Raw genomic sequence first — 24,347 nt, 5'->3', positions numbered from 1 at the left:
AGATTTCAAATATCTATTAGCTACAAGATATTCTACATATGAGACAAAGAGAGACGCTACAGCACAAACTGTACATAAAATTCCCCCAGTACTCATCTTGATATCCTGAAAACACACAGCCTCGGGCCAAAACAGCCTCTGGCAAATATCAACATTACAATGGCTGTAAAAATGTGAGAATCTGCACTGACTGTCTTCCCATGCATTAGTTAAAGAGGAAGAATAACTCAGAGGCTCTAATCATACATGGTACAGCTGAGGGAGCTCTACACTAGTGTACAGTAAATCATAACTATGTATATGATGGCTCATTGACTTGTGTAATCAGACAGTGACAGCGAGTGATGAAAATGATCGATTTCCTCTTTTCACTCTGTAACGAGCAAGGTTTAAACATTACAGCAGGATCATCTATTCCCTGCTCAGTACTGCTGCTGCGCCCCGTGCTTTGTTGTGCATGCCATTAACACACAAAGGGAAAAGAATATCATATATACTGTATACACACACACACACACACACACACACACACACAGACACTGCCCACATTTTCACCTCTAACATTTAACGACAAGAGAGAAAGAGTAGGGCTGTCTACAGACTCAGATAATTAAACCAGAGGGAAATTATAACAACTCTCTCTCTCTCCTCCCCCCTCTATCTCCTCTCTCTCTCTCTCTCTCTCTCTGTCTTGTTCACTGCCACTCTTACTGCTTGTCAGCAAATCGACCTATAGCTGCAGATGAAAACAGCACACATGCAAAAAAAAAAAAAGGAAAGGGAAGATAAAAGAGGAGGGAAGGACACATGCCGGCAGTTGGGCCACAAAGTGGAGATGAAAATTATATTTTTCATTCATTAACTTCCATCTGTGGTGGCTTTTTTTTTTTTTTTTTGCTCGATAATTCAGTCGCTGCTGTCAATGGGTGCTCTGCTGCGGCAGGTGTGAGGCGCAGAGGAGCAGACATCATTGGGCTAATTTATAGTTTTCATTTATTGTCTTCATCATCCCATTATTGGCCACCACACACACACACACACACACACACACACTCAAGCAGACAATGGCACCCCTGAGTGGGTCCAGAAGGTATAATAGTCGTGCTCCTGGCTAACCTCAGTGTAGTGTGTCTCGTTACTGTTTGCAACACAATCAGGCCCTGCTCACCTCCGCAGCGGGGCTCTTTGACTTGACTCATACTGTGTGCCTATACATGTGTGTGTGTGTGTGTGTGGGTGTGTGTGGGTGTGTGTGGAGTTAATAGATGTTCAGAGACCAGTACGTAGGAGTGTTGCTCCTGCTGTGTTGTGTTTTGCAATTCATATCTGAGCCCCAGAGTACTATGGAATCAGTAGCACAAGTCAGCTGTGATGAGACACACACACTTTTAACATTTACCATGAGGCACATGGGCGCACACACACACACACACACACACACACACACACACACACACACACACACACATACACACACACATTATTGGCCATTGTCCAGAGAGAAGAGAGAGAGGGTGGGTGATGGCAAATGGGTGGGGTGTTTCCATGGTGACCAGGGCGACAGAAGGAAGAGGGGGTTCGCCTCCTGACCCTCATTGAGAAGTTGAATGAGCTAAGCTGAGGCAAGGCAGCCAGTAGTCAGAATACAAGTGACAAGAGCGAGGGAGCGAGCGATCGGCAGCCATGTAAGCCCGTCATGGCTGTGGGCCGTGCGAGCTTCAGCGGTCAGTCTGAGGCACTTAGCATTAGCATCAGAAAGACATTATGCTAATAGCATCAAAGGCAGCAGCCCCCGCCTTTGTGTTTCCTGCGCCAACCCAAGGGCACGGCAGGATTTTACATTTCAACCACCGTTCCAGGCCCGAACTCCCAAAGCATTTGCATGAGGATGAAATAACAAATAGGAAAAATGTGATGCATTACACAAATGTTGAAGCACGGCCAAGCTGCTAAAGGTCTGACAGTTCAAAGGCGGCAAGAGGAAAGGCTTCAAGGGTAAAACGCACTAAAGTCAGTACCCAGTGCAGAACAGAGAACCAAAGTGAAACCAGATCGTCTGTTCCTCTTGTGCTTCAGAGGAAGAAAACCTATGTCAAAATCTAAAATACATGAATAATATTGATAATTGGATATTATTGGATAATATATTGAACCCCAGGAACATTTTTCAAAAAGATCTGGGAAAATAAGGAGGAGGCGTTGCGAACATTCATCTTGCTACAGAGGTAAAGGACATATTTTTAAGTTTTGCTATTGCTACATAGCTAGCGTTAGCATTAACAGCTGTTTACTTACCAGTCTAGAAGGAACATTGTTCGAGTTCAGCATCAAACTTCATTCCTTCACTCAACAAGAGCTGTCTCCAGTGGAGGAAAGCAACGCCAATGTTAACTCTTGTGTCTATCACACCTTTTGTTCTACTGAAGTTAGCATGCTAACCAGCTAGCTCCGGCCCTCAGCGGCAGAGAAAACCTACAAATGGCTGCTTTAAGCAAATTTTTCAGATACAAGTCCCTGCTGAATAAATTTAAAAATTGGATCACACATATACAAACTGTATTGAATTAATATGAATTTTAAAATCGCTGGACATAAAACTCATTTCTAGCTTATTTTGGAGGTTTGTTAATACTTTTGTTTGGACTAAATTAATGTTTTCATGGGATTGAACTAACTATTTAAAGACTGCAAAGGCAAACAGTCACCTGATACTAACACTCTTTCACAATGTGACACCTACAGAGTCAGCGGGGCGGTGCACTCGTGTCCTTTGTTTTTGAGAAGCAATTTGTTAAGCGTCCCATTTACACCCTGAAATTTGAGAATGGAGGCCTCTTCCAGCGGACAAAATGAAATATCACAGGATCTGGCGATCACAGTATCAAATCCACCCAGCGTGTTATATGAACTCTGTCCTCCTTAACTACCCTTTAAGCCGACGAGGATGACAAATAACAAAGGGGAAGAGGATCCACCTCCACATGAATCATTTCAGTCAACACCGCTGACATTCGACTGACAAACTGCCGCTGCTCGGGAGAATGCAGAGGAAGATGCCACAGAAGAAGAAAAAGTGTCGGCCATTGAAAAAGAGGGAAGAGAGTCACCTAGGTAACGGAAGAAGAGGTTTTTTCGGGGGTGTCGGGCCTGAGCACACAAGAAGAGGAGGTGAATGGAGGGAAGAGAAAGAGGAGAGAGAGAGACTCAGTCACCTTGGATGAGTCACCAAAAACACATCAGCACTTCATACAGAGGCATATTTACAGTACAATAGTCCTCCCCTCTCCGTCTTCCCCTCTTCTGGTTTAGTCAAGCATCACGACGCACATCCCCACACAGTGTCACCCTGTGAAAGAAATGTCATGGTGCGCAGACACAAACTCAAACTGGATGAAAACAGCATTTAATTTAATTTCTCATCCCTCCAAATTGGCTTGTTATTGGATTGAAAAGGTGCCCTTGACCAACACCGCTGTGACTCGCCGCAGTGAGGATGTTCATCATCAAAACACACAAGAACGGAGTTAAAGGGTAAAGACAGGCTAGAAATGAATAGCAGGGCAACAGAAGGGACTGACGGCATTGGTTTAAAGAAGTTCCAGGTGCTCCGAGTTAAAAACAGGTCTGTTTGCATCTTTACTGAGGAGTAGTGGTACACTGTGAGGTCTACTCTGCTGATGGCGTCGCAGGTTTCCATTCTCTTTAGGTACATAGGACACTTGTGTGCACTTGTTTACTAGATACTGAGAACTCACCTGTGATCTGGGTCAGGTCCAAGTGCAAACTGTACTTAGCTCGGGTCAGTTGGATAAGGTTGTACTGCTGCAGGTCTCTGGTCTGTATGTTAATATGTCTAATATTTGATGGCACTTAATCCTGATTGGAGAAAATATGTTTGTTTTTTTTATTCAAAGACAGACATTGTGAATTGTGAAGCACATGCATTTATTTCTTTTCAGCCGCGGCTGCTCAATAATTGATGTTGCATCATGCTGCTGGCAGTGTTGGTGTTCCCTCTCTGTATTTGGGTCTGCATTTTGAATTGGGTCTAATTATCCTTGGGTCTACTCAGATCAAGTGTGGCTGTCCTTGGGCCCCTGTTGGATTAGGTTCTTCTTTGTTTTACTTTGTGTAATGAATTGACAGTGTCATAAACTCTGGACCCATGGAAACACCGACTGATAGCTTCTACCTCTATCGCTTTTATTACACCCATTTAAACAACATTTCCCATCAACACTGTTGGCTTGGACACCGGCTTTTTCCTCTTTAAATCACACTAACCCACCATTTGACGATTGTTAATTAATTTTTTTTAATCACAGTGGATTTAATTAGAATTTTATGACACTTATCAAAAGATTAACTTTTTTTTAATATTGGTTGTATGAACATGGGAATTAAATGATCCATACAAATAAAATGCACAAGTACATTGAACTCATGCACAAGCAGGAACATCGTTATTCCTCGGAAGAAAACTCGGATGCTCATGCACTAGGCGAGCAATATTCATTGAAGTGACTGGGCACCATGTTTGAGTCTTGTATCCAGTTCTTAATATACATCCATGGTTTCCAGTCTTTGTGCTAAGCTAAGCTACTTCATATTTATTGTACAAACTATTCCTGAAGAGCTAAGAATGAAAAGTATTAACCATGGTTATGTTATAGGAGAATGAGCCTATTTGCATTGTCTTAACTAAATTATAACACCCACAGTTCATGCAACACCTAAGGTTTAGAGACCAGATAAGAAACAGACCTCGCTGTCTCTGAAATCTGGCCTCTCCTCTCCTCCTCCCCCATTAAAAGGTGGAGACTGAGTCCTCACTAAACCACAGTTGACTAAATGAGACGCGCGTATGGAAATCCTCAGGGAAATGTGACAGCAAGGGAAGAGGGCTGTCTGTATTACCCTGCGGCATAGATCACAAACCAATAACAGGGCTCATTTCCCTCCTTCTGTCCCAGAGGATCGGTCTCCACGGTCAGAGGGGCGTGTCACTGTGGTTAAGCCCCAGCAGGAGGAGGCGTGTTGGGCCGCGAACTGCCTGATGACGCAGCCCTGTCTGTTTCTGGGGCATCCGTCCCTGTCTTATAGATACCGTGGGTAGACACACACTTACTCAGGCAGTGTATGGTTACAATACAAGACGTTGTGGAGACGACACTTGAGCTGAATGACCTCGAGCATGTTACTGACACTTCATCATGTTCATGGAGGTCATGTCTGCAGGTGGCCCAACAACACATTTACTCACGTTTTAATCCTTTATGTTCACCCTCAAATTATATTTCTGGGGTTTTAAAAGAAATTCTACAGATATAAATTAGAATTATTATTAGATGTATTAGTGATAGCAACAGAAGTAGATATGGTGAAATTTTTTATATTTTTTCAGCAATATACTTTGATGTTATTTTACTTTCATTCCTGAAAAATATTACAGGGGAAACATGTAGCACAGTATATGTTGCATTGCATTTTAAAAGATACTGAAATCGTCAAATATTTTAATCACATTCCACATTGGCACAGAAAACCATCTTTGGATTCCACTCTTTAGGTGTAAGCCCATCCTGCTGTACCTATATATTTTTAGTATTAGTTTTTCAGTGTGTATCAACTTTAGGCGATCTTTATATATTTTATTCTTTATTTTAGATGGAAGCCAACAAATACTTGATGAGACTGTATTAATTGTTGCACTTCTATAACAAATAGTCAATAATTCTGAAGCACATAAACATCCTGTATGCAACTTATTTGATTCAACACTTCTAGCCAAAAATATTAGATAACCATTGTAACAAAAGGGACTAAACACAAAATCAGTCCAACAAGGATAATTTATTAACAAACATTATAGTACAAACAAGTTACAAATAAAGAGTGGACACATTTCTGACCATGTGATCAGGCACAGTAGTACCTTCAAATAACATTTGCATTCAATTATCATGGCCATTAGAAACCTGAGCTTGATACAAAATGTTATGAACTGTGTGTGGTACAAATGCATGTTGCACGATGATTAGGAAGAATTACAAAAAGTAGAGTTTAAGAGTATAAATACACTGTATGTACAACTGATGGGGTAAATCTGTTGATGCACAATCAGACAGGCGCTGTAACATTTTTGTCTGTACAGTTGGGAGCTGTAGACATATTCTGCTGCAAACTCTGTGTCCATGCATCAAAGGGGGCATTAAAAACAAATGTGTCTCTTGGCAACATAACAAGCCAGCACAGAAAAAACTATTTGTTTCTCCTTTCTAGTTCTCCCATATACTTGCTGTTGATTTGCATTCCTTTAAATGAAGTTTAGAAATTAAAAGAAGAGAAGGGATTTGGCTGAGTCAGGGTGCTGAGCAGAAAGAAAAGCGTCTCCCTCAGGATACTGGTCAGCAACTGCATCACAACATTCATGAAAAATAATAACTTGGTATTTTCATATTCCGCTGGCACCCACACAGGATCCAATTTGCTCAAACTCCATCCAGGCTTTCATTTTTTTGAGGGTCACAGATTGAAGGTCAGGGGGTCATGGTGTAGGTGTCACTAGGAGGGGGCATCTTCTCCATGTATAGCCTTGTACTTGGACATTTCTTCTGGAAAAACTTTGCTGAGCTCCGAGATGAGAAGGCTCTTGAATTTCTGCAGTAAAAGGAAATACAACAGCAGAAGTTAGCTTATTATTGGTTTATTATCTATTTTCATTTTACGCAAAAAATAACTAAGCTTTTGTACATTTGTACCAAAGACACAGTAACTTAAGACATGATTAGTAAAGACTAACTTGCTCTTAACTGCATTTCCAAATAATGTTAAACACACCTCAATATAGAATAAATCCATAAATCAACTGTTTTGTGGGGCAGAGTTTCTACTGAACTTCAAAAGGATTTTAGCATTGTGTCCAAGGACAATTCATTAATTATCAACGGACAAAGCCTCTATAACAGTGAGGGTTATCTACAGCACATGCCTTTTTGTATAATGAGGATGATCCTTGAAAGGGAACTTCATCTTTTTACGAATAACTAAATATGCTTAGGAGTATTTAATCAGTGAACTGTTTCGAAGGCTTTGTTTAGTCTTGTAGTGTCATTGCCAGGGAATGTTAGCGACATTATCTCTTACCGTCATAGTGTCGATCTTCCCCTTGACCTGCTCGTTCCTCGCCAAGGCTCTCTCCAAACATTCCTTGGTGTACAGCTGAGGGTTTCGACCTTGGTCAATGTATCTACAAACACAGGGCATAATACCAGCTGAACTATGAAGCATAGATAAGGTATTATAAACTCCATTATCTAAATATGGTAAGTTGGTCCAAAATATATGACACTTTATGAGACCGTTTTCCTATATGACTTTGACTTTTTGATGTGGCATGAGATGTATTTAATAAATAATAAATAGAAAGACAAATTAAATTAATAAAACTAATAAATGAAAACAAAATGTGACACAATAAAACAGAATATTTATTTCAGTAAACGTTTTGTTTGCTTATTTTATGTTAATCGTAAACCACCTAATCCGAGTACACCATGAGGAGTGGCAACAAATAGACTGAACCAATTCTGACAGATGAAAATGTTATTTTTGTAATATGTGTATACCGAATATTAAAGTAGTTCACAACAATCAAGAATAAATGTATTATCAGGACGGTAACATTACCAGATTTTCGGGACAAGGAATGAAAAATAAAATTGTAGGATTTACGAATGGGGTTTGGCGTGGCATTGACACGGAGCTAAATGTACTCTCTCAACACAACGATATGCATATGTATGTGACATAGCAATGTCAGAGAAAACCGGAAGTGTAAAGACAAGGCGACAATGTAGCCTATAAAACCGGACAGGAACAACAATGTAACGTAAAGGACTCACTCAAAGACCTCCAGCGGTACGTTGATCTCATGAAGCTGTTGACGGCACTTCTCGATGTCTTGTAGACCAGATATCATGAAATTTCTGAAAGAGAAAACACAGCAGAACGGGTCAACATACTGTTTATTTACGGACTGGTACCGTGTTAACGAGCTGGACAAAACATGACTCACAGTTTCTGGTTGAGTCCTGCCTGGCTGCTAGGCTGGAAGTCGCTGACGATGATTCCCAGCTGTCGAATATTCTCGATAAATTTCTCCAGATGCTCCTCCAGGTTGTCAAATTTTTCAGCCATGTTAATCAACTGTTACTTAAGCACTAAAATAAATAGAAATTACTCCGTTTAGGAGAGTCCCTTGGTCAAACAAACGCTGTTTACTGTTAGCCACCGACAAGACGACAGCCACAGCGTCGAAGTGCTTTACGGCAGTAGAATAGCCAATTGCTGCGGGTACTGTTCTGCTACCTAGGTAACAAACAATGACTGACTGCCGTTTTCTGGCCCTTAGAGGCTCAAAGTGTCGTGCTGCGTGTTGGGAAGAAGCTTCTTTGTGAAGAGCATGAAATGAACTGAGTTCGGCACTGCAGAGTAACTTTACTGCATCTGTAACAGCAGCTGCACCAAAGGTAAACAGCCTGTTTATTTAGATAGCACTGCAAATATATAGCCTATTATTCATTTGGAAATATGTCCTTATCAATTATGGTAGTCTGTCATGAAAATTCCCAACCTAAAAGAGTGCAATGTTGTTTAAAAGTGTCAATTAAATTCTAAACTCAAAAGCAGAAACACCTCTTGAAGGAAATATAAGGACTAACATCAGGGTTATCGTTTATAAAATTCTGTCATAAACTAATCCTTTCATGTGTGACTGAAATTACTGTCAATAATTCCTGCACGTGTTCTGAGACAGTCAATTGTTTGCAAAAGGTGTTTTCAGACTTCACTGTTCAGTGTCCACTGTGACTTCTATAAAACTAAATTAAACTAAAATTTTTTCTTCTATTTGCTGTGTGGAAATGAAGCAGGGCAATGAGGGGGTGAGCAATTACTTAAGACATTAATCTGTGTGAAATAAGGTTTGCACATCTTAATAATATTCTGAATAATACATGTCTTTATAGTCGTGTAGGTCAGTCCTAACATTAAGGGCTGAAGATTGAAGTTTACTCTGATATTTGAATATTCTTAGTCATTCATTAATCTGTAAAATGCACGCACTGACAGAACTGGTGTACATGGGAGTCTGAAAGTGAAAGTGAATGTCAATATTGTTGAGACTACATTCCTCTGGCATAGTTAACCTGCCAAGTCTCTGTTCTTCCAGGTAAACACAGGAACGCCAAGTTAGCAGGGTTAGCCAGAATAAACCAGGAAATACGCCATAAACCTTCAAAATAAAAGCAATGTTATTGTGTTTACCAGTTAAGGTACCTTGGCTGGTCAAGGGAATGATTTAGTCCCTAAATGCACTACAACAAACTATAACAACGTTTTTTGTGTATGATACAGTTTATGATACAGCAATAATACAATACAGTTTTTAATTTCTGACCCTAAAAGAGGTTTCCCAGATACACTGTTGACTGTAGATTATGATTAACAATTATGATTAACAATTATTCTATATTTGTATCAGTTGCCTAAACATTTATTTGATAGCTGTAGAGCTGCTCTGTAACTAACTAACTAATATTTCACATTTACTTTATTTTTTTCTGTGTGATTCATTATTGGTGTATTGGAGCCATTGTTATGTTTATAGTATAAAACCTACGCTTTGCTAGAGGCTATTCAAGCTCTTTTTCCCCCTGTTAGAAATAATTAAGTATTATATAATATATAATAAGCATTGTGTGGTTTGCTGTCCATTTTCATTATACACCCAATAGTCATTAGGTTTATGTAGTATTAAAGATGTATGTGGGCTTGGGAGTTTTACTGGAAAATACAACAATTTAAAGTAGCTTAGCTGATTTGTTATGGTCCTTATTGTAATGGTAATTACCAACTGGGATATGTCAATGCTGTAATTTCATATAAACCATGTTCCCCCATTGGTGCTTGCTTTTCCTTGAACATAACCTAACTCCGGGGCTTTTATTTTGAAAAACTGCACTGTTGCAGCGCTTTGCCGGTGTGGACAGACTGGCTCAGAGGCATTACCGGGGGCTGGCTCGTCCTGGGCTGCATTAAAGCTGGAGCTGCCGCAGCTGCACTACACACATCAAAGCCTCTCCTCCACACCGCAGCGCTCACCGACGGCAGGTCTACTGGATGGTGGAGCCATATCTTCTTTTTTCCTTACACACAGTCCGGGCTACATCACGGGACATAACACGGACTTACTCCGGATTTTAACCGTCTTCGGTAAGCACGGTCTGCTGTCGGATTGCTGGTCTAATACCGGGTCTGTGTGGGCAGGAGGAGACGCGTAAGGGGAAAATCTATGGTGGTCTTATGATAAGGACTTACAGTTTATGTTTGATGTGTTATGAACGCCTGTAGAGATCTTATAGTCACCTTCATCGGTTATTTTTTATTCTCTATGATGATACAGTACATGCATTTTATCCTTCAATACCCTGTCCTGTAGCCTGTATGGTTCCCTCTGTGATTTTCCTACGGCATATTCCTGCACTATGGTATAATGTTTAACGTGTAATTACAAGATCACCTCCGTGGTTCTGCGTAATGCATCGTCCTATCATGGAACAACTGCAGTCACAGTCATGGTGTCGGTCCACTTGCAGGAAAAAAAATAACCAAATTCCTTTGATCTGTTTTGAGCATTTATTTTTGGTGTTGTCTGTCATCTGAACTCGCATTTATTTGCTGTTTCATTGTGTTTGATTTTTAGTCGAGCTGATGTCGAGATGATGCACTGAGGAGAAAACAGCTCAGGCTCCCCGGTAGTGTTCATCCTGAGGCTGCAGTGAACGGAGGGGGGATTGCGGTACAACAAGGTTAATAATCACCATCAATAAAGGTCGTCTCTGTGAGCGGGAACCGACTTGAAAGGGTGAATCTCGCCCCTGTGCGGGGGGATCGGCGGAGAAATATAGATCTATAAAAAATTATGGCCACCCTACTGCGGAAGATCGGTCTGATCCGTCTGCACGACCGAGACACCGAGGACCCAAAGCACCACCAGGGCTCGTTAAAGGGGACCAAAGGGAACCAGAAAAACAACGCCAACAAACACTGTCAGACCGCCAACGAAACCAACATCCTGAGCACCCCGGAGATTAAGGCGAGGAAGCTGGACCAGCACGGCAAGGACAAGCCGACCGGCAAGGATAAGCAGGGCAAGGATGCGAAGGAGAAGCAGCAGACGGGAGGAGGCGGGAGTAAAGCGACCAGTGCCTCCTCGATAGCACCGCTGGCGCCTCATCGGCAACACTGCACCCAGGTCCGGACGCGGAGGCTGATGAAGGAGCTACAGGAGATCAGGAGGTTAGGGGACAACTTCATCACGGTGGAGCTGGTGGAGGACAACCTGTATGACTGGAACGTCAAGCTGCACCAGGTGGACAAGGACTCGGCGCTGTGGCAGGACATGAAGGAGACCTGCACCGAGTTCATACTGCTCAACGTCACCTTTCCCGATAATTTCCCCTTCTCGCCGCCGTTCATGCGGGTCCTGACGCCCCGGTTGGAGAACGGCTACGTGCTGGATGGCGGGGCCATATGCATGGAGCTGTTGACCCCCCGCGGATGGTCCAGCGCCTACACGGTGGAGGCGGTCATGAGGCAGTTTGCAGCCAGCCTCGTAAAAGGACAGGTGAGGGGAGGAAGGGGCTGGTGGGTGAGGGTCCTTGCTTGGAATATCATCACCCACACGACATGTTAATCATCTCTGCTACCTTTTATTTTAAGCCATGACACGCACTGGATATGAGCAATTCCATTAGGCATCCATGCGTCATATGTAATTAACGTGTGAAACTGCTTTTACGCACATACAACACAACATGTCCACCATACAACATATGTCCACCATGCCACGACTTTTAGTCTATGGTCTATATGAAGTTTTAAACTATTATGCTATTTCTTTTAATTCAATTAATTAATCTCATCTGGCAATTATAAGCTCCTGAATCAAGTGTCATTTTTGGACACCAGTGGAGAGATCACCAGTGGAAAATCCTGAAACAAGTGCATCCAATTAGGTTTTCCTTTTTTAATTTTTTAAAGACGAATATCATTACAAGAAAGAAATATTTGGTAAAATATATTATATTGTATATTCTGTATCTGTAGCCTAACTGTGTGAGCTGTAGGTGCTGCACTGTAATATCTCAGACCTCTTGTCTCCTCACCTGCCCTCCTCTCTGCTATGAGCAAACCCATGATTGTGAATATTATTAATCTTTATGGGACTTTATGGCAGCCATTTCATGTAGTGCAACGCTCAGTATCTCGATTCCAGCTCCTCTCTGCAGTCCCGCTTTATCACCTACATAAATCAGCTTCCTTTGACAACAAAGACCTGCTGCCATGCAACGGAAAAGTCCCCATGCAGCTTGTAATGCAGTGTCACAATAGCTGTGCTCCTATCAGATTATTATAAAAGGGGAATAAGAGAAGTATTCAACACGTGCAGAGTGTGATAGAAAAAGCTGGGATGGAGAGACAGATGAATAAATAGAGACAGCAGGTAGCCTACCTACCAGCAGTCCTCAATGACTTAGACTGACTGGATTATGTAATCCTGTCAAATCTGTTTTTCACATCCTCAGTGCACTGCAGCAGCAGCAGCAGCAGCTCCTCTGCATTTCCAATGGAAATAGCTGCATCTCTAAATGCACTCCAAGCTATAATCGTTTGACTAGATTTTTCTATTTTCCACCCAGATAGGAAAGATTGTTTTCTAATGTGTTTTTTAATGCTCACATTTGTCTCACTTTCCAGTCATTTCATCCGTAGAGTCCGCTTCATGCACCTCACTCACTCTCTTTTGACGTCACAGCAGTGTGACGGCGCTGTGGCAGGAGACCTTATGTAAACTGTCAATGGATTCTCCTGCCCAACCTCAGTGCTTTTTTTTTTTTTTTTAGCTTTGATGATATAACTTAACATTATTCCCGAGTCATCTGTGGTCATTAAGCATCTGCTACCAAGAGAGGTCATGCAAAAACTGTACCCAAAGCAGAGAGAGAGAGAGAGAGAGAGAGAGAGAGAGAAAAGATGTGTGTGTGCTCATCTTGATTTGCTGCTTGAGGAGATGAGCTAGCGGCTCTGCAGTGCTCCCTAATTATGGTGCAGTGTCTTCCATCTCCAGTTTGCTAATGGAAACAATATTGATTAATTATTCCTGTGTGTGTGTGCATCTCTTTATCTCTTTGTTTGCCTCTTCTGTGGGTGTGTGTCTACACATGTGCCTGCACGCGTTTCATGTCCTAATTTTCTCGACGATGCACTTGTCTCTCGTGCATGATGACAAACAGAGCACACACAGCTATATATAAACCTAAACACACACACACAAAGAATATATTTATTCATCCTTGTGCACCCGGACCCTGTGACAATAGTGTCCTGGCTTGTTTAGAAGCTCCCGCACTATTTTTAGTGTGAGAGGATACATGCGGTGACACAGTGGTGAGGTGAAAGTCAACAAAGCTACACATGTCCTCACCAGCAGATGTGAGGAAACACACACACACAAAATCACAGAGGTTAGGGCGCGGTAAGGTTTTAAGTGGTTTGACAGAAGTAAAAGCGATCATTAGTCTCCTTCAGATACTTCTCATTTTAAGATAATCACTGTCATAGAGCAATCTATCTTGAGTGGCAGTAAATGTATCCCAGGTGTGCAGTGGTAGAAAACAGTGTGGGCAAACTCAGCATCAGGTTGAATACAGGCACCTTTGTAGCACGAACCAGTCTGGAAATTGATCTGTGTTGCTGTATTGTTGTCTGTACAGCAGTGTTTGGAAAGTACATCAGTGTCATTTCAATTATGGTGCATTTAATACTGAATATAACCTGTTCCGCTCCTGTCACTTTGCACTGCAGGCGCTTCTAATTAGATTTCTTTGTTGATTTCTATAAAAAAAAAAAAAAAAACTAAGGAATCCCACCAGTTATCAATCACTTGTACTGACAAAGTTTTTATCTTCAGCAGTGTCATTTTTGTTATTTCATTATTATTCATCTCAAAATATAAACCACCTGTTGTGGAATATAGCTTGAAATGAACAGCTATCAAGAGCCATAAATCGACACCTGAAGGAAACAGGTGTAACACAAGTTTCCTGGTGGAGTTTTGACAATTTTTTAGCCTAAATCATTTATTTATCAAACATGTAAAACATTCCCTGGTGTCAGCTGCTCAAATGAATGTAAATTTGTCGTTTCTCTCAATTTTATAAAAATTGAAAATTGAGTATCTTTGCATTTAGACTTTTATTCAGACAAATTTGAAAAAAAATACCTAAATTTCCAGAGCACAAGATGACTTATCTTGTGCTCTGGAAATTTAGGTATTTTTTTACTGTTTCATTATTATCAATGAAAATACACCAGTTGCAGTCCTGGATCCATATCTAGAAACAAAAAAACTAAAACAAAATTATAAGGGTTTTCCATCGATACAATGTGTCACTTCACTAAAGATTGGGGATTCACATCATGACATCATCTGGTTATTTTTACAGACTTGGGAAAGTCCCTCCAGAGCCAAATAAGACATTATACACTTGGTGTCTGAGGTGTCCTCCTTGTGATGAGTAAACTGACCTTCATGTGTAAGATGCCCCTTTAAAGCTTCCTGCTTTCAGTGGTGGAGTTCACTGTTCTGTTGAAGTTGATTTTTACACAGTGTAAAGCGTAAAAATACAAGAGGAACCAAGACCAATGACATAAACCTAACAAAAAAAAAACAGAAGCATTAGCCTTTAATGACCCCGCCATCAGTCGCATCAGCACCCACGGGGCTCTCCTTACTGATCTGATGAGGATGATGATGACATTGATCCCTGTTTGTTTATCCTGACCCCTTTAAGCACATGTCTGTGTTATGCAATCCCTCCACCGACCCCCAGAGCTGCTTCCCAACATGCACTGGGGCCTTCCCTGCTCTGCCCATTGACTGATCTCCATTCACACGATTACCCAGCAGCCACTTTACACGAGTGTGTCCCTCTCAACGAGCGAGCGCTTAGCTGAAATAGATAAACACTGACATGGCACTGTACAGGCTCAGGGTATTCGCTCAACTGAACCACAACACACTATGCGTACACACACACACACACACACACACGCACACACACACACACACATACACACACTCTTTTGTTTGCCCATTCTTACCATCATGAGCAGATATTTTTACTTCCTCTCCTGGTCCTTCCCTGGATGCATCATACCGAGCCATTCTTGTAGATGACTGCAAGCACAATGGTGCTAATTAATGCTCAATTTCCCCTTTTCAAGATGGAGTCACAGACTTTTGTATTGGCTCATAAATCAATACACATAATCAGAAGCAAATCTCCGCTTTCTGTCTGACTCTTATTCACACACTCTTTGTCTCTGGTCTTAATCTGTATCTCTCTGTTTCTTTATCTCTCGCTCTCTCTAACATGAAAAAACCCGCTGTTTTCAGCGTATACAAACAGTCCATCTAATTTGCTCCTTCACACACCCGCGGTCCGGTCTTCTCCCCACAGGTAACAAACCAATGAGAAATTGCCAGCTATTGTGTGTAAAAACAAATACATGGTGTTCACAGCGATTGGTTAAATGACAACACTGTGTTCAGCCGAGGGTACATTCATCCCTGCCATCGATCACCGTGGTAATCACACCTCTTTAACAATGGCTTAATGCCATAACAATATCAATCCAAGACAGCGGCCGCCATTTTGAGGTGGTGACAGCTTCCATATGGCGGGATGTGAAGATATGCATGGATAATGAGGTTGCATGTGATTTGAAAAGAGAACAACGTATCCCAGCTTTTCGCCAATGCTCTCTGACAGCAGCCAACCGGTGCATTATCTTTGCTTGTCAGCCTGGGTAATCTGTATTACAGGCTTCTGGCTGCGCAGGGAGGCTGAGCAGGTTTCAGACAGCCCTGCTTAGGTGTCACCCAGTCGGTTTGTTTTTCCATGTTAAAGGCTCGGTGGATCAGTTGTTTGAGAAAAGAGGAGGTTGTCTTCTAAAGTGGCCTTGTAAAAGAGGAACAGAAAGTACAACCCCAAGGGACGCTGCATGTCATAAATCTGGATGAGTCACTCATTGAAACATGCATGCAGGTTTTTCAAAACAAGCTAAGAAATTCCCACACAGAAGGAAACTTTTTTTGTTTCCAGTGCAAATCATCTTCAATAATAATGTCATTGTTTCCATGGTGGAAGTGAGATCAGCTCTATTCTGCTTAATTTCAATTGTCTGACTTCATTTGAATTTGTGTCATATTCAGTATGAGACTAAAAGACTCATCATGGTGGACTTTTGTAGCAAGGATTGATTTCAGTATTGAAAATATAAGGGGAAATAATAGGACGAGCGCCTCAAAATTTGTCAGTCAGTGAGACAGAGAAACAAAGTGAGAGAGGGTGTGAGTGTCGCTAAGCTCCACAGTGAAATGAGGCCAGTGTTGCTACAGGAATGGAAACTGTAACCCTAATCTCCAGATCATTCAATGTTATCACCTCATCTCCCTTTATCCCCTGCAACACTTTTGACCCAAAATAGCAGAGTACGCAATAGGACATACTGATCATCCGTCAAATGTCACGGGAGTGGAGAATTAACATTGGGCTGTGTTTGATGTATCTCATTGCACAGGGAGGCACAGTTCAAAACTGGAGTCCTAAAAATCCACTTTTTGTTAAAGAAGGTGGAAAATTTAAACAAATTTAGTGCCCATGCTTTGTACTGATCTACGGATCTGTTCTAAATGTTGTGGTGCATTACATATAATAACTGTTATCTTGTTTAATCTCTCTAGTCTTTACCTAAATCTTGTATTTAAGATCTTATTTCACCACACTGAGGCAGACATTGTTTAAAGTAAGTATTTTTTCAGCCCAAGGGTGAACCAGTGTTTTACAGCGATACGTTTTCTAATCCACGTTGCATAAAACACATTGTAATAGTGCTTTCAAATACAATACGACCAGGGTGTACATACTGTGCATAGGGCTTAGCGGTAAAGTGGCTGAGGCATAAATATGAAAATATTGTAACATATAAATGCTCAGTTCCAGTGAAACAGCCACTGTTAACCACACAGAAGAAAACACACAAACAAAAGGAACGAAAAACACCAAAAAGATGAATAAATACCACAAGGCCAGCATTTAACATTTCGCTTATCACATCGTAAAACAAGCTACGCCAAGTTCAGAGACTGTAAAGTAAATAGCTAAAGCTAGTCAAGCTAACATAGCTTATTTAGCACCGAAACAAGCTAGCAACTCATCTCACGTAGTCCGAGTTCAGTTCACCCAAAAGAAAACAATGCAAATACTTTTGGTTTTAGTCAGCTTTTAAGATTTCTACATCTGAGATTTCTGTCAAGAAAATGGAGGTGAATGGAATGAATTGTAAGCTAGATATCAGTAAGCCAGGACTAGTAACTAATTGTGCGCCATATAACACGTTGTTTACACTCAAGTTTTTATATGGATTAAACAAACAACATATGAGGTGTTAATTAGTGAGCTATGGAGGTGCTGGCAGGTGTATTTTGTTGCCTTCTGCCTCCGTTTCCAGTCTTTCTGCTACGTTAACCCGAAGCTAACAGGAGCTAACCAGAATTCGAACAACAACGCTTCCCAAAATGTCAAATTATTCCACCAGATAGAGAATGAAACAGATTGAAGAGTTGATCATAGCTGCGTGTCCGCTGTGGAACAGTGGCCCCATTTATCCCGTGGCAGAAGCTTATAGCTAAAGGATTAAAGTGCAGACTGTAATAATATAAGGGTTTTTACCTGTACTGCAGTGCAGAATGCAGAGGCGCTCGCCATCTGAAAGAATTTCATTAGTATCGGTTTCAGTGAAGCGGAGTGTCCTCGGTGCCATTTTCTCCCTGCCAAGAAACGTTTGGATAGAGGGAAGTGGTGCAATGTTACAGAAGGTGTACAAACAAAGACAGTAATATACCTGACACGTTACCCAGCTGCAGGGTAGTGCATCTAGTGAGTCAACCACAGCTCAGATATAAGCTTTAAATATAGCTGCAGTATGACCAGTGGACAAAGATGAACTGTGTAGTCAGATCTGTTTATCATGACCTTCCCTTTGTGGTGTTTCTGTGTTTCGGAGGTAATATTTTTAAAATGTAAAACGATCCACTGAATCATGCCTCTGTCATGGCCGTGTATCTGAGTGTTCGTTTTTCAAAATGAAGATAGTTGTTTCTTTTTCTCTTCATCCTCCCACGCACTCTTCTTCAGGGAAGACTTAGCACCGCTGCCAACAACAGAATAAGCAGCTTTATCGTCACAGGCAACACCCACACCTCTTTTCTCCACCCCACCCCCCCATGTCATCCCACGTTTATTATTAGAACCAGTGTGCGAAAGAAGGAGGATTTCAGCAAGGTGGCGCCTGGGTGAAAATGTCACGGTTCTCCCAGTGAGACGTTTATCACGCTGAGCACGAGAGGGTTAACCTGCTCATTTATTTATTTCTGTCATATTTACAACCTATTCATCATTTAAATGCAGCCGCTTCTGCTCTTCACTTATCTCCCCATTTTCACGTGAGATCTTAAAAAGCCATTTTCCTCCGTTTAAACATTGATCTAATGTTGGTCAACCTGCATTCAGATCACTTGTCCTGTCGACATCTCACCCTGCAGCTGTGCATTCACCATCCAGTTCACCCATCTGCACATGTGGGCTGGGTCTCTGTCTTCCTATAGCTTGTCTGGAAACAGGTTTTGCAGCGTGATCTTGACAAGACTTCCGACAACTGTGAACAAGAGAACCATCTTTCTTTTGATCTGACGCTGCATATCCAAAACAGAGAAATAATATTTTGACATTTGCTTTTCCTTTTTTTTTTTTTTTAAATTTTCACATAATATTCTTTTTGAGGAGCGCCATAAAGAAAAATCAATGACAGCATACCAAAATGATTTCTTTCCTCTTGCTTTAAGCTTAAAGAAAAATGGGCTGAAAGAAGTTGTATCGAAGATCAATTTTCTCCAGGATTGTTTCATTTTCCCGCAAAGAAAAATTATGCCATTAGAATTATTTATTATTTATATAATTGAGCAAATTATTCTCAAACTGCAGCCTCTCCAATGTGATAATTTGCAGTTTTTCTCTTTTTTATATCATTAATCAAAAAAGATGTCACCTTTGGCTTTAGGTAACTGATGGCTATTTTACAGTCCAATCAATTCATCGAGTAAATAACTAGCAGATTAATCAGTTATGAAAATAACTTGTCACCTAAAATCTGACACACAGTGGCTTGAAAGTTGAAATGAAGGACAGCCTCTTTCTCCATTAGTCTCTTTGTTTTGGCTAAACAAAAATACACCCATCACCTAATGGCAGAGATCCCAGATTTAGATCATCACCAGCATCCAATCAATTGTTCTTTGGCCCAGGACATGTTTGTCCATCCAATTTGGTGAAAATTCATTCATAATTTGTTTTCTCTTGATAGACAGCCAGACGAACAAATGTAGTGTTCGAAAATAGCTTCTCTTGAAGTCGTGCTTAGTATTTTTATGCGGGGCTGTAGCCAGGAGTTTGGAAATACTCAGGTCATGAGTCCAACTTCCCCATTCTTCTCTAGCAAAATCTTAGTCTAGAAAACATCAGAAAAAAATAAATTATCATTATTTATGTTCTGTTGTATTTTCTTGAAATTCTATCCACCTACATGATGATCTAAATGCTGCTTAAAATAACTCTTCACTGCCAAGAATATAATTTTGGTGGAGATACAAAATCCCTGTATTTTTTTTTTTTTATTATTATTCATCTAATTTTTATATGAGACTGTAAATAATATCAGAATCAGACCATTAAAGGAATAGTTTCACAGAGATAGACGAGAATATTGATACTTCTCTCATCTTCATCCATTAAATATGAGGCTACAGTCAGCAGGTGGTTAGCTTAGCCTAGCACAAAGGCTGGAAACAGCTAGCCTGGCTTTGTTTGAAGGTCACAAATACAAATGTGCGCAGAGTCCACAAATACTAAAGACACTAAGGAATAAGTTCACTTGTTTGATGGCTTTAGTATTTTATTTTTTTTTTATCTCTCCACACAACCTAACCTCCGTCGCTTGTCTCTCTCTGTATCTCTGTCTCTCCTCACAGGGACGTATATGTAGGAAAGCAGGGAAGTCCAAGAAAGCGTTTAGCCGTAAGGAAGCCGAGGCCACCTTCAAGTCCCTGGTGAAGACCCACGAGAAGTACGGTTGGGTGTCCCCACCCGTGTCTGACGGCTGAGCGCTCAGACGCCGACCCCCTGACCCCCGTGCTAGCCGGACAAACCCAGCTAGCCCCGACACGCAAAACGACACACCACGCTAACCCAACAATCTCTCATCTTTACCTTTTTGGTGTTTCACTCGAGTTTTCTCTTTTTCAGTTTTGTGTGTCTGTGTGATTATTTTTTGAAATTTTTTGTCCTCCATCTCCACCAAAACTCTCAGAGAGCAGACACACCATCGTCATCGTCACTCCTCCACCAAGAAGCGACTTTTCGAAGATTTCTTTCCCCCATTTCGGAAAGGCCTGAGAGGGAGTTGTGTGTGTGTGTGTGTGTGTGTGTGTGTGTGTGTGTGGGTGTGAATGTGTGTGTGTGTCTGTCACTCCATCGGACATCAGCTGGGAGTGTGTGCACGTGCATCGGAGTGTGCGTTACAGTGGTGGATTTCTTTCTTTTTGTTTTTTTGTTTTTTATTCCCCCAACGCACACCCATGCACGTGCAGTCGGACAAATCAAACAGTGTGGACTTCTCCACCCATGTGAAAGACTACTAAATGAAGGAGACTCATCCCTCCCTTCTCCTTTTCTCACCATCCCATCCTCTCCTCTTTTTCCATCCCTTCGCTCCCTTCCTCTCTTTAGCAATGAACTGGCATTACTTCCCACGTCTCTCTCTGTAGCTGTCGGGTCATTTACATGTAAATGAAGCTGTTAATGTTTAATAGACGGGCAGCGCACTGGCGTTTATACTCACTCATTCACTCCTTCATTTCCCCTTTCTTTAGACTGTGCCGTTGCTCACAGTTCAATGCAACATGAAGATTGTAATTTACGTGGAGCTGTGCTCTCTCTCTCTCTTCTTTCTCTGTCTCTTTCTTTAGCTCGCTCGTTCACTTTGTTTCTCTTTCTCTCTCTCCGTCTCTTGTGGCTAAATTTAGAGCTCACTGTTGCGTAGATGGATATTGATTTCTATTGGAGAAAAAAAAAAGTCACATGTTGCTTTATGCAGAGACTATGTATGATAAATAGAATGACAGTCAATCACCTCTCTTTCTTCCTCTCTCTACTCTCATGTTATTGTGTGTGTGTGTGTGTGTGTGTGTGTGTGTGTGTGTGTGTGTGTGTGTGTGTAGGAGAGGAAGAAGACTGTAATTCCCATGATTTAGATACCAGATGGTACAGCTGAAGGCCAGGCCTCAGTGTGTGTGTGTGCGTGTGTGTGTGTGTGTGTGTGTGTTGTGTGAGCAAGGGAGATAACCCTTTAAACAGAGAAAAATATGATTTACTGTGAATGACACTAAGGCCTAAAGGGAGTGCTGTTTTTTTGTTTTTTTTTTGCTAAATTACTTGTTGCCGTCTTGTTCCACTGTCTGTTAGCTCCTGATTATCACTACTGTAAACACGTGTGTGGCTGTGCGTGAATATCTCCGTGCACATAGCCTCGTCTCCCATCCATTTAAATAACTTTAAGTCAGTAGAAAATACACTTCGGACATTTAGCTATGCTCGAGACGCACACGCACATTGAGTTCACCGACACACACACACACACATATACACACCTGCGGCCTTGATGGCGGCGGTAACCACCCAGAAATGAAGCCAGTGGATTGGAGTGGTACTTTAAATGAGTGTACGCTTCACAGCCCGCCTGATTGATGTCTGCTGAGAGAAAGGCAATAGGGAGAGGAGAAGAAGAAGAAGAAGAACAGAGGGAGAGGAGGGAATCTTGAGCTTTGATCACTGCTGGCTGCTTCTCGGAAATGTCAGGCGGCTTGCAAAATGGCCGAAGACGGATATTATTTGCTCTACCCGCTGTAGTTACTTAAGAGACACAAAGTTCCTGAGTTCCAACCTTTGAAAGGACTTTATAAATATCTAATATTAGCTCTGGCGGGTGCAGCAGCATCATTCTCAATCAATTGGGCGCCCACTAGTCACATACTATCTGTCCGTCCAGTCCAGTGGGCTCCTTGTGTATTTGTTTTGCTATCTGCCAGTTAAATGTCAGAGGGAAAGCTGCTAATTGGTCTGACATTTCGGCAGAGCGTCATTAGAGGAGAGCAGTGAGAGCAGAAGGATGGAGGATGTCAAACCTCCCGCTTGGCACTGACATTTTGTCACTTTCCGCTCCTGCCCTGTTTTTTTTTTTTTGTTTTGTTTTTTTTTGTGTATGTGTGTGAGAGGGGTTGGGGGAAGTAGGTAGGGCAGACAGTAGGTTAGGTGAGGGGAGGGAGGGGTATAGGAGCAGCTCGATGCCTGTCAGTCCTCTCAGCAGGCCCAGACGTAATCCTGGAGCAGGGTGTTTAAACCGCTGAGCTGACGCCAAGCCGCGCTTGCCAGCACGCCACATTTGGACCGGGTTGTGCTGCATCCCAAAGCCCCTTCCCCCCTTATGTTGCGTTTGTGGTCAATAACAATCGTCTGTCTGTCTGTGCGTGAGTGCATGTGTGAGCAAATATGTGTGTTATGCTCCCATCATGAAATAGAAAAAAAAAAAAAAGGGAAAAAACAACAACAACACACCATCTGGTATGTGATCATGTACGAAAGCGTGTTAGTCCTCTTTGAATTTGGCTAGTCATTTAAGGGTCGATTGTATAGTGATCTCTTGGCTTGTCAGCGGAGAAAACTGTAAACTGAATTATTATTAAGACAAAATATCTCAAAAGCTCAGTGTTTGCTGGTTTCAAGAGAATAATTTTGTGATATAGTTTAGATTGGTAGTTTGCAGACACTAACTGGGTGAACTGATTATGTTGTATTATATCTGCATGTGATACGTGATTGGTAGCTAGCTACTGTATATCTTTTTTCAAGAAAAGCAAGAAAAAATATGGGGAAAAAAACAAAAATGCAAATGCTTTTCTTTTCTTGTTTTTTTTTTTTTTTTTTTTTCCTTTTTTGGGTTCTGTACTGTATGTATTTTTTTCTTTCTTTCTAAGCGTCCCAAAAAATGTCACATTGTGTTATATGAATGTTTGTGTTTTAATTTATTTGTGGTTTGCCAAAATGAAGATTTGAAGCATGTTGCAGGTATTGTCACAAGAAAACGAGAAGAAAAAAAAAAAAACCTTACTAAGAATGATAGCCTATGTATTTTGTGTGATGGGGGAAGGTGTGTTTATTTGGGGGGATTTCAGGGAGTGAAGAAGGACAAAAGGTTGCAAAGCCTCGAGATTAAAAAAAGGAGTATTTCCTTTATTGGGAGTGCATCAAAGTGGAATCAAGAAAATTCCTACGCTCCTTTGAATACTTACTAGTCCCCTCCATGATGTCACTACTGTCCCTTCCCCTATGGTCGTGCTCTAGACAGTGATTTGGCTTGAGGGTAATGCAGTCAACACAAAGATCTGGACTAAAGTTCCCCTCAGTCGAAGATCTAGGATCAGTGTGACTTCCCTGTGCTTCAAATCTAACTCGTTAAGGGAATCTGACCTGTGATCAGTAACTCTGGGCTACTTCGTCGTCCCACTCCTGACTTGAGTGTTTGGTCGAGACCGAGGTCTTAAAAGTTCAAAAGGTGAAAGGTCGTTGCAAGACCAAACAGGAATGTGCAATAAAAGTTACAGCTTATTCAAACTCTGCTGATTTGGTTGTTTTGTTTCATATTGGCGTTACGAGCTATCGTCACATCTGGGACGCGTCTGAGTCTCCCTGCTACACATGCATATGTTTTAATGACCCACTTCAGGGCTGCTGTGTCCTCTGCCTGGCCCCTGCACCGTCCTACTTTCATCTACTGCAGTCAATAAGACAGTGTTTCGAACATCCTCAGTAAACACAGGCTGTAATCATCTGTCCCTGCTCTTGTGCTTTTATCAGACAGCCTGCAGCCTGATGGAAACACAGTGTTCCCTCTGCTTGTGTGTGGAGTGGTCCACTAACAGGCGCCTGTGTTGCGCCCGCTGACCCTGGCGCAACACAGGCGTCTGTAAGCGGATGTGTTAAAAAAGAGTATATGCACGGGTCATGGGGGAGAGATTAGGGATGGATTCCAGCTGAACATAACATTCA

The 24,347-nt window shown here is 41.6% G+C and overlaps 2 protein-coding genes across 2 annotated transcripts; one reads left to right on the top strand and one right to left on the bottom strand.

Moving 5' to 3' along the window:
* Positions 1-5,834: 5,834 nt before the first annotated feature.
* On the bottom strand, positions 5,835-8,341 carry med10 (mediator complex subunit 10). The gene is made up of 4 exons (XM_023428524.2): positions 8,078-8,341; positions 7,905-7,988; positions 7,147-7,249; positions 5,835-6,660 (listed from the first exon to the last, which is right to left on the bottom strand). Exons 1-4 carry the CDS (start codon positions 8,197-8,199, stop codon positions 6,565-6,567), a joined length of 405 nt encoding a protein of 134 aa, XP_023284292.1. The 5' UTR covers positions 8,200-8,341; the 3' UTR covers positions 5,835-6,564.
* A 1,746-nt stretch (positions 8,342-10,087) lies between these two features.
* Positions 10,088-23,912, top strand: ube2ql1 (ubiquitin conjugating enzyme E2 QL1). The gene is made up of 3 exons (XM_023428591.2): positions 10,088-10,275; positions 10,766-11,689; positions 20,216-23,912. Exons 2-3 carry the CDS (start codon positions 10,985-10,987, stop codon positions 20,345-20,347), a joined length of 837 nt encoding a protein of 278 aa, XP_023284359.1. The 5' UTR covers positions 10,088-10,275; positions 10,766-10,984; the 3' UTR covers positions 20,348-23,912.
* The last annotated feature ends 435 nt before the right edge of the window (positions 23,913-24,347 follow it).

Source organism: Seriola lalandi, unplaced genomic scaffold (genome assembly GCF_002814215.2).
Source record: "Seriola lalandi dorsalis isolate HSWRI2012SDOR001 ecotype SW California unplaced genomic scaffold, Sedor1 jcf7180002054879, whole genome shotgun sequence".
NCBI lineage: Eukaryota > Metazoa > Chordata > Actinopteri > Carangiformes > Carangidae > Seriola > Seriola lalandi.
The sequence above is the reverse complement of the archived record's forward strand: the minus strand, read 5'-3'. Positions and strand labels throughout refer to the sequence as shown.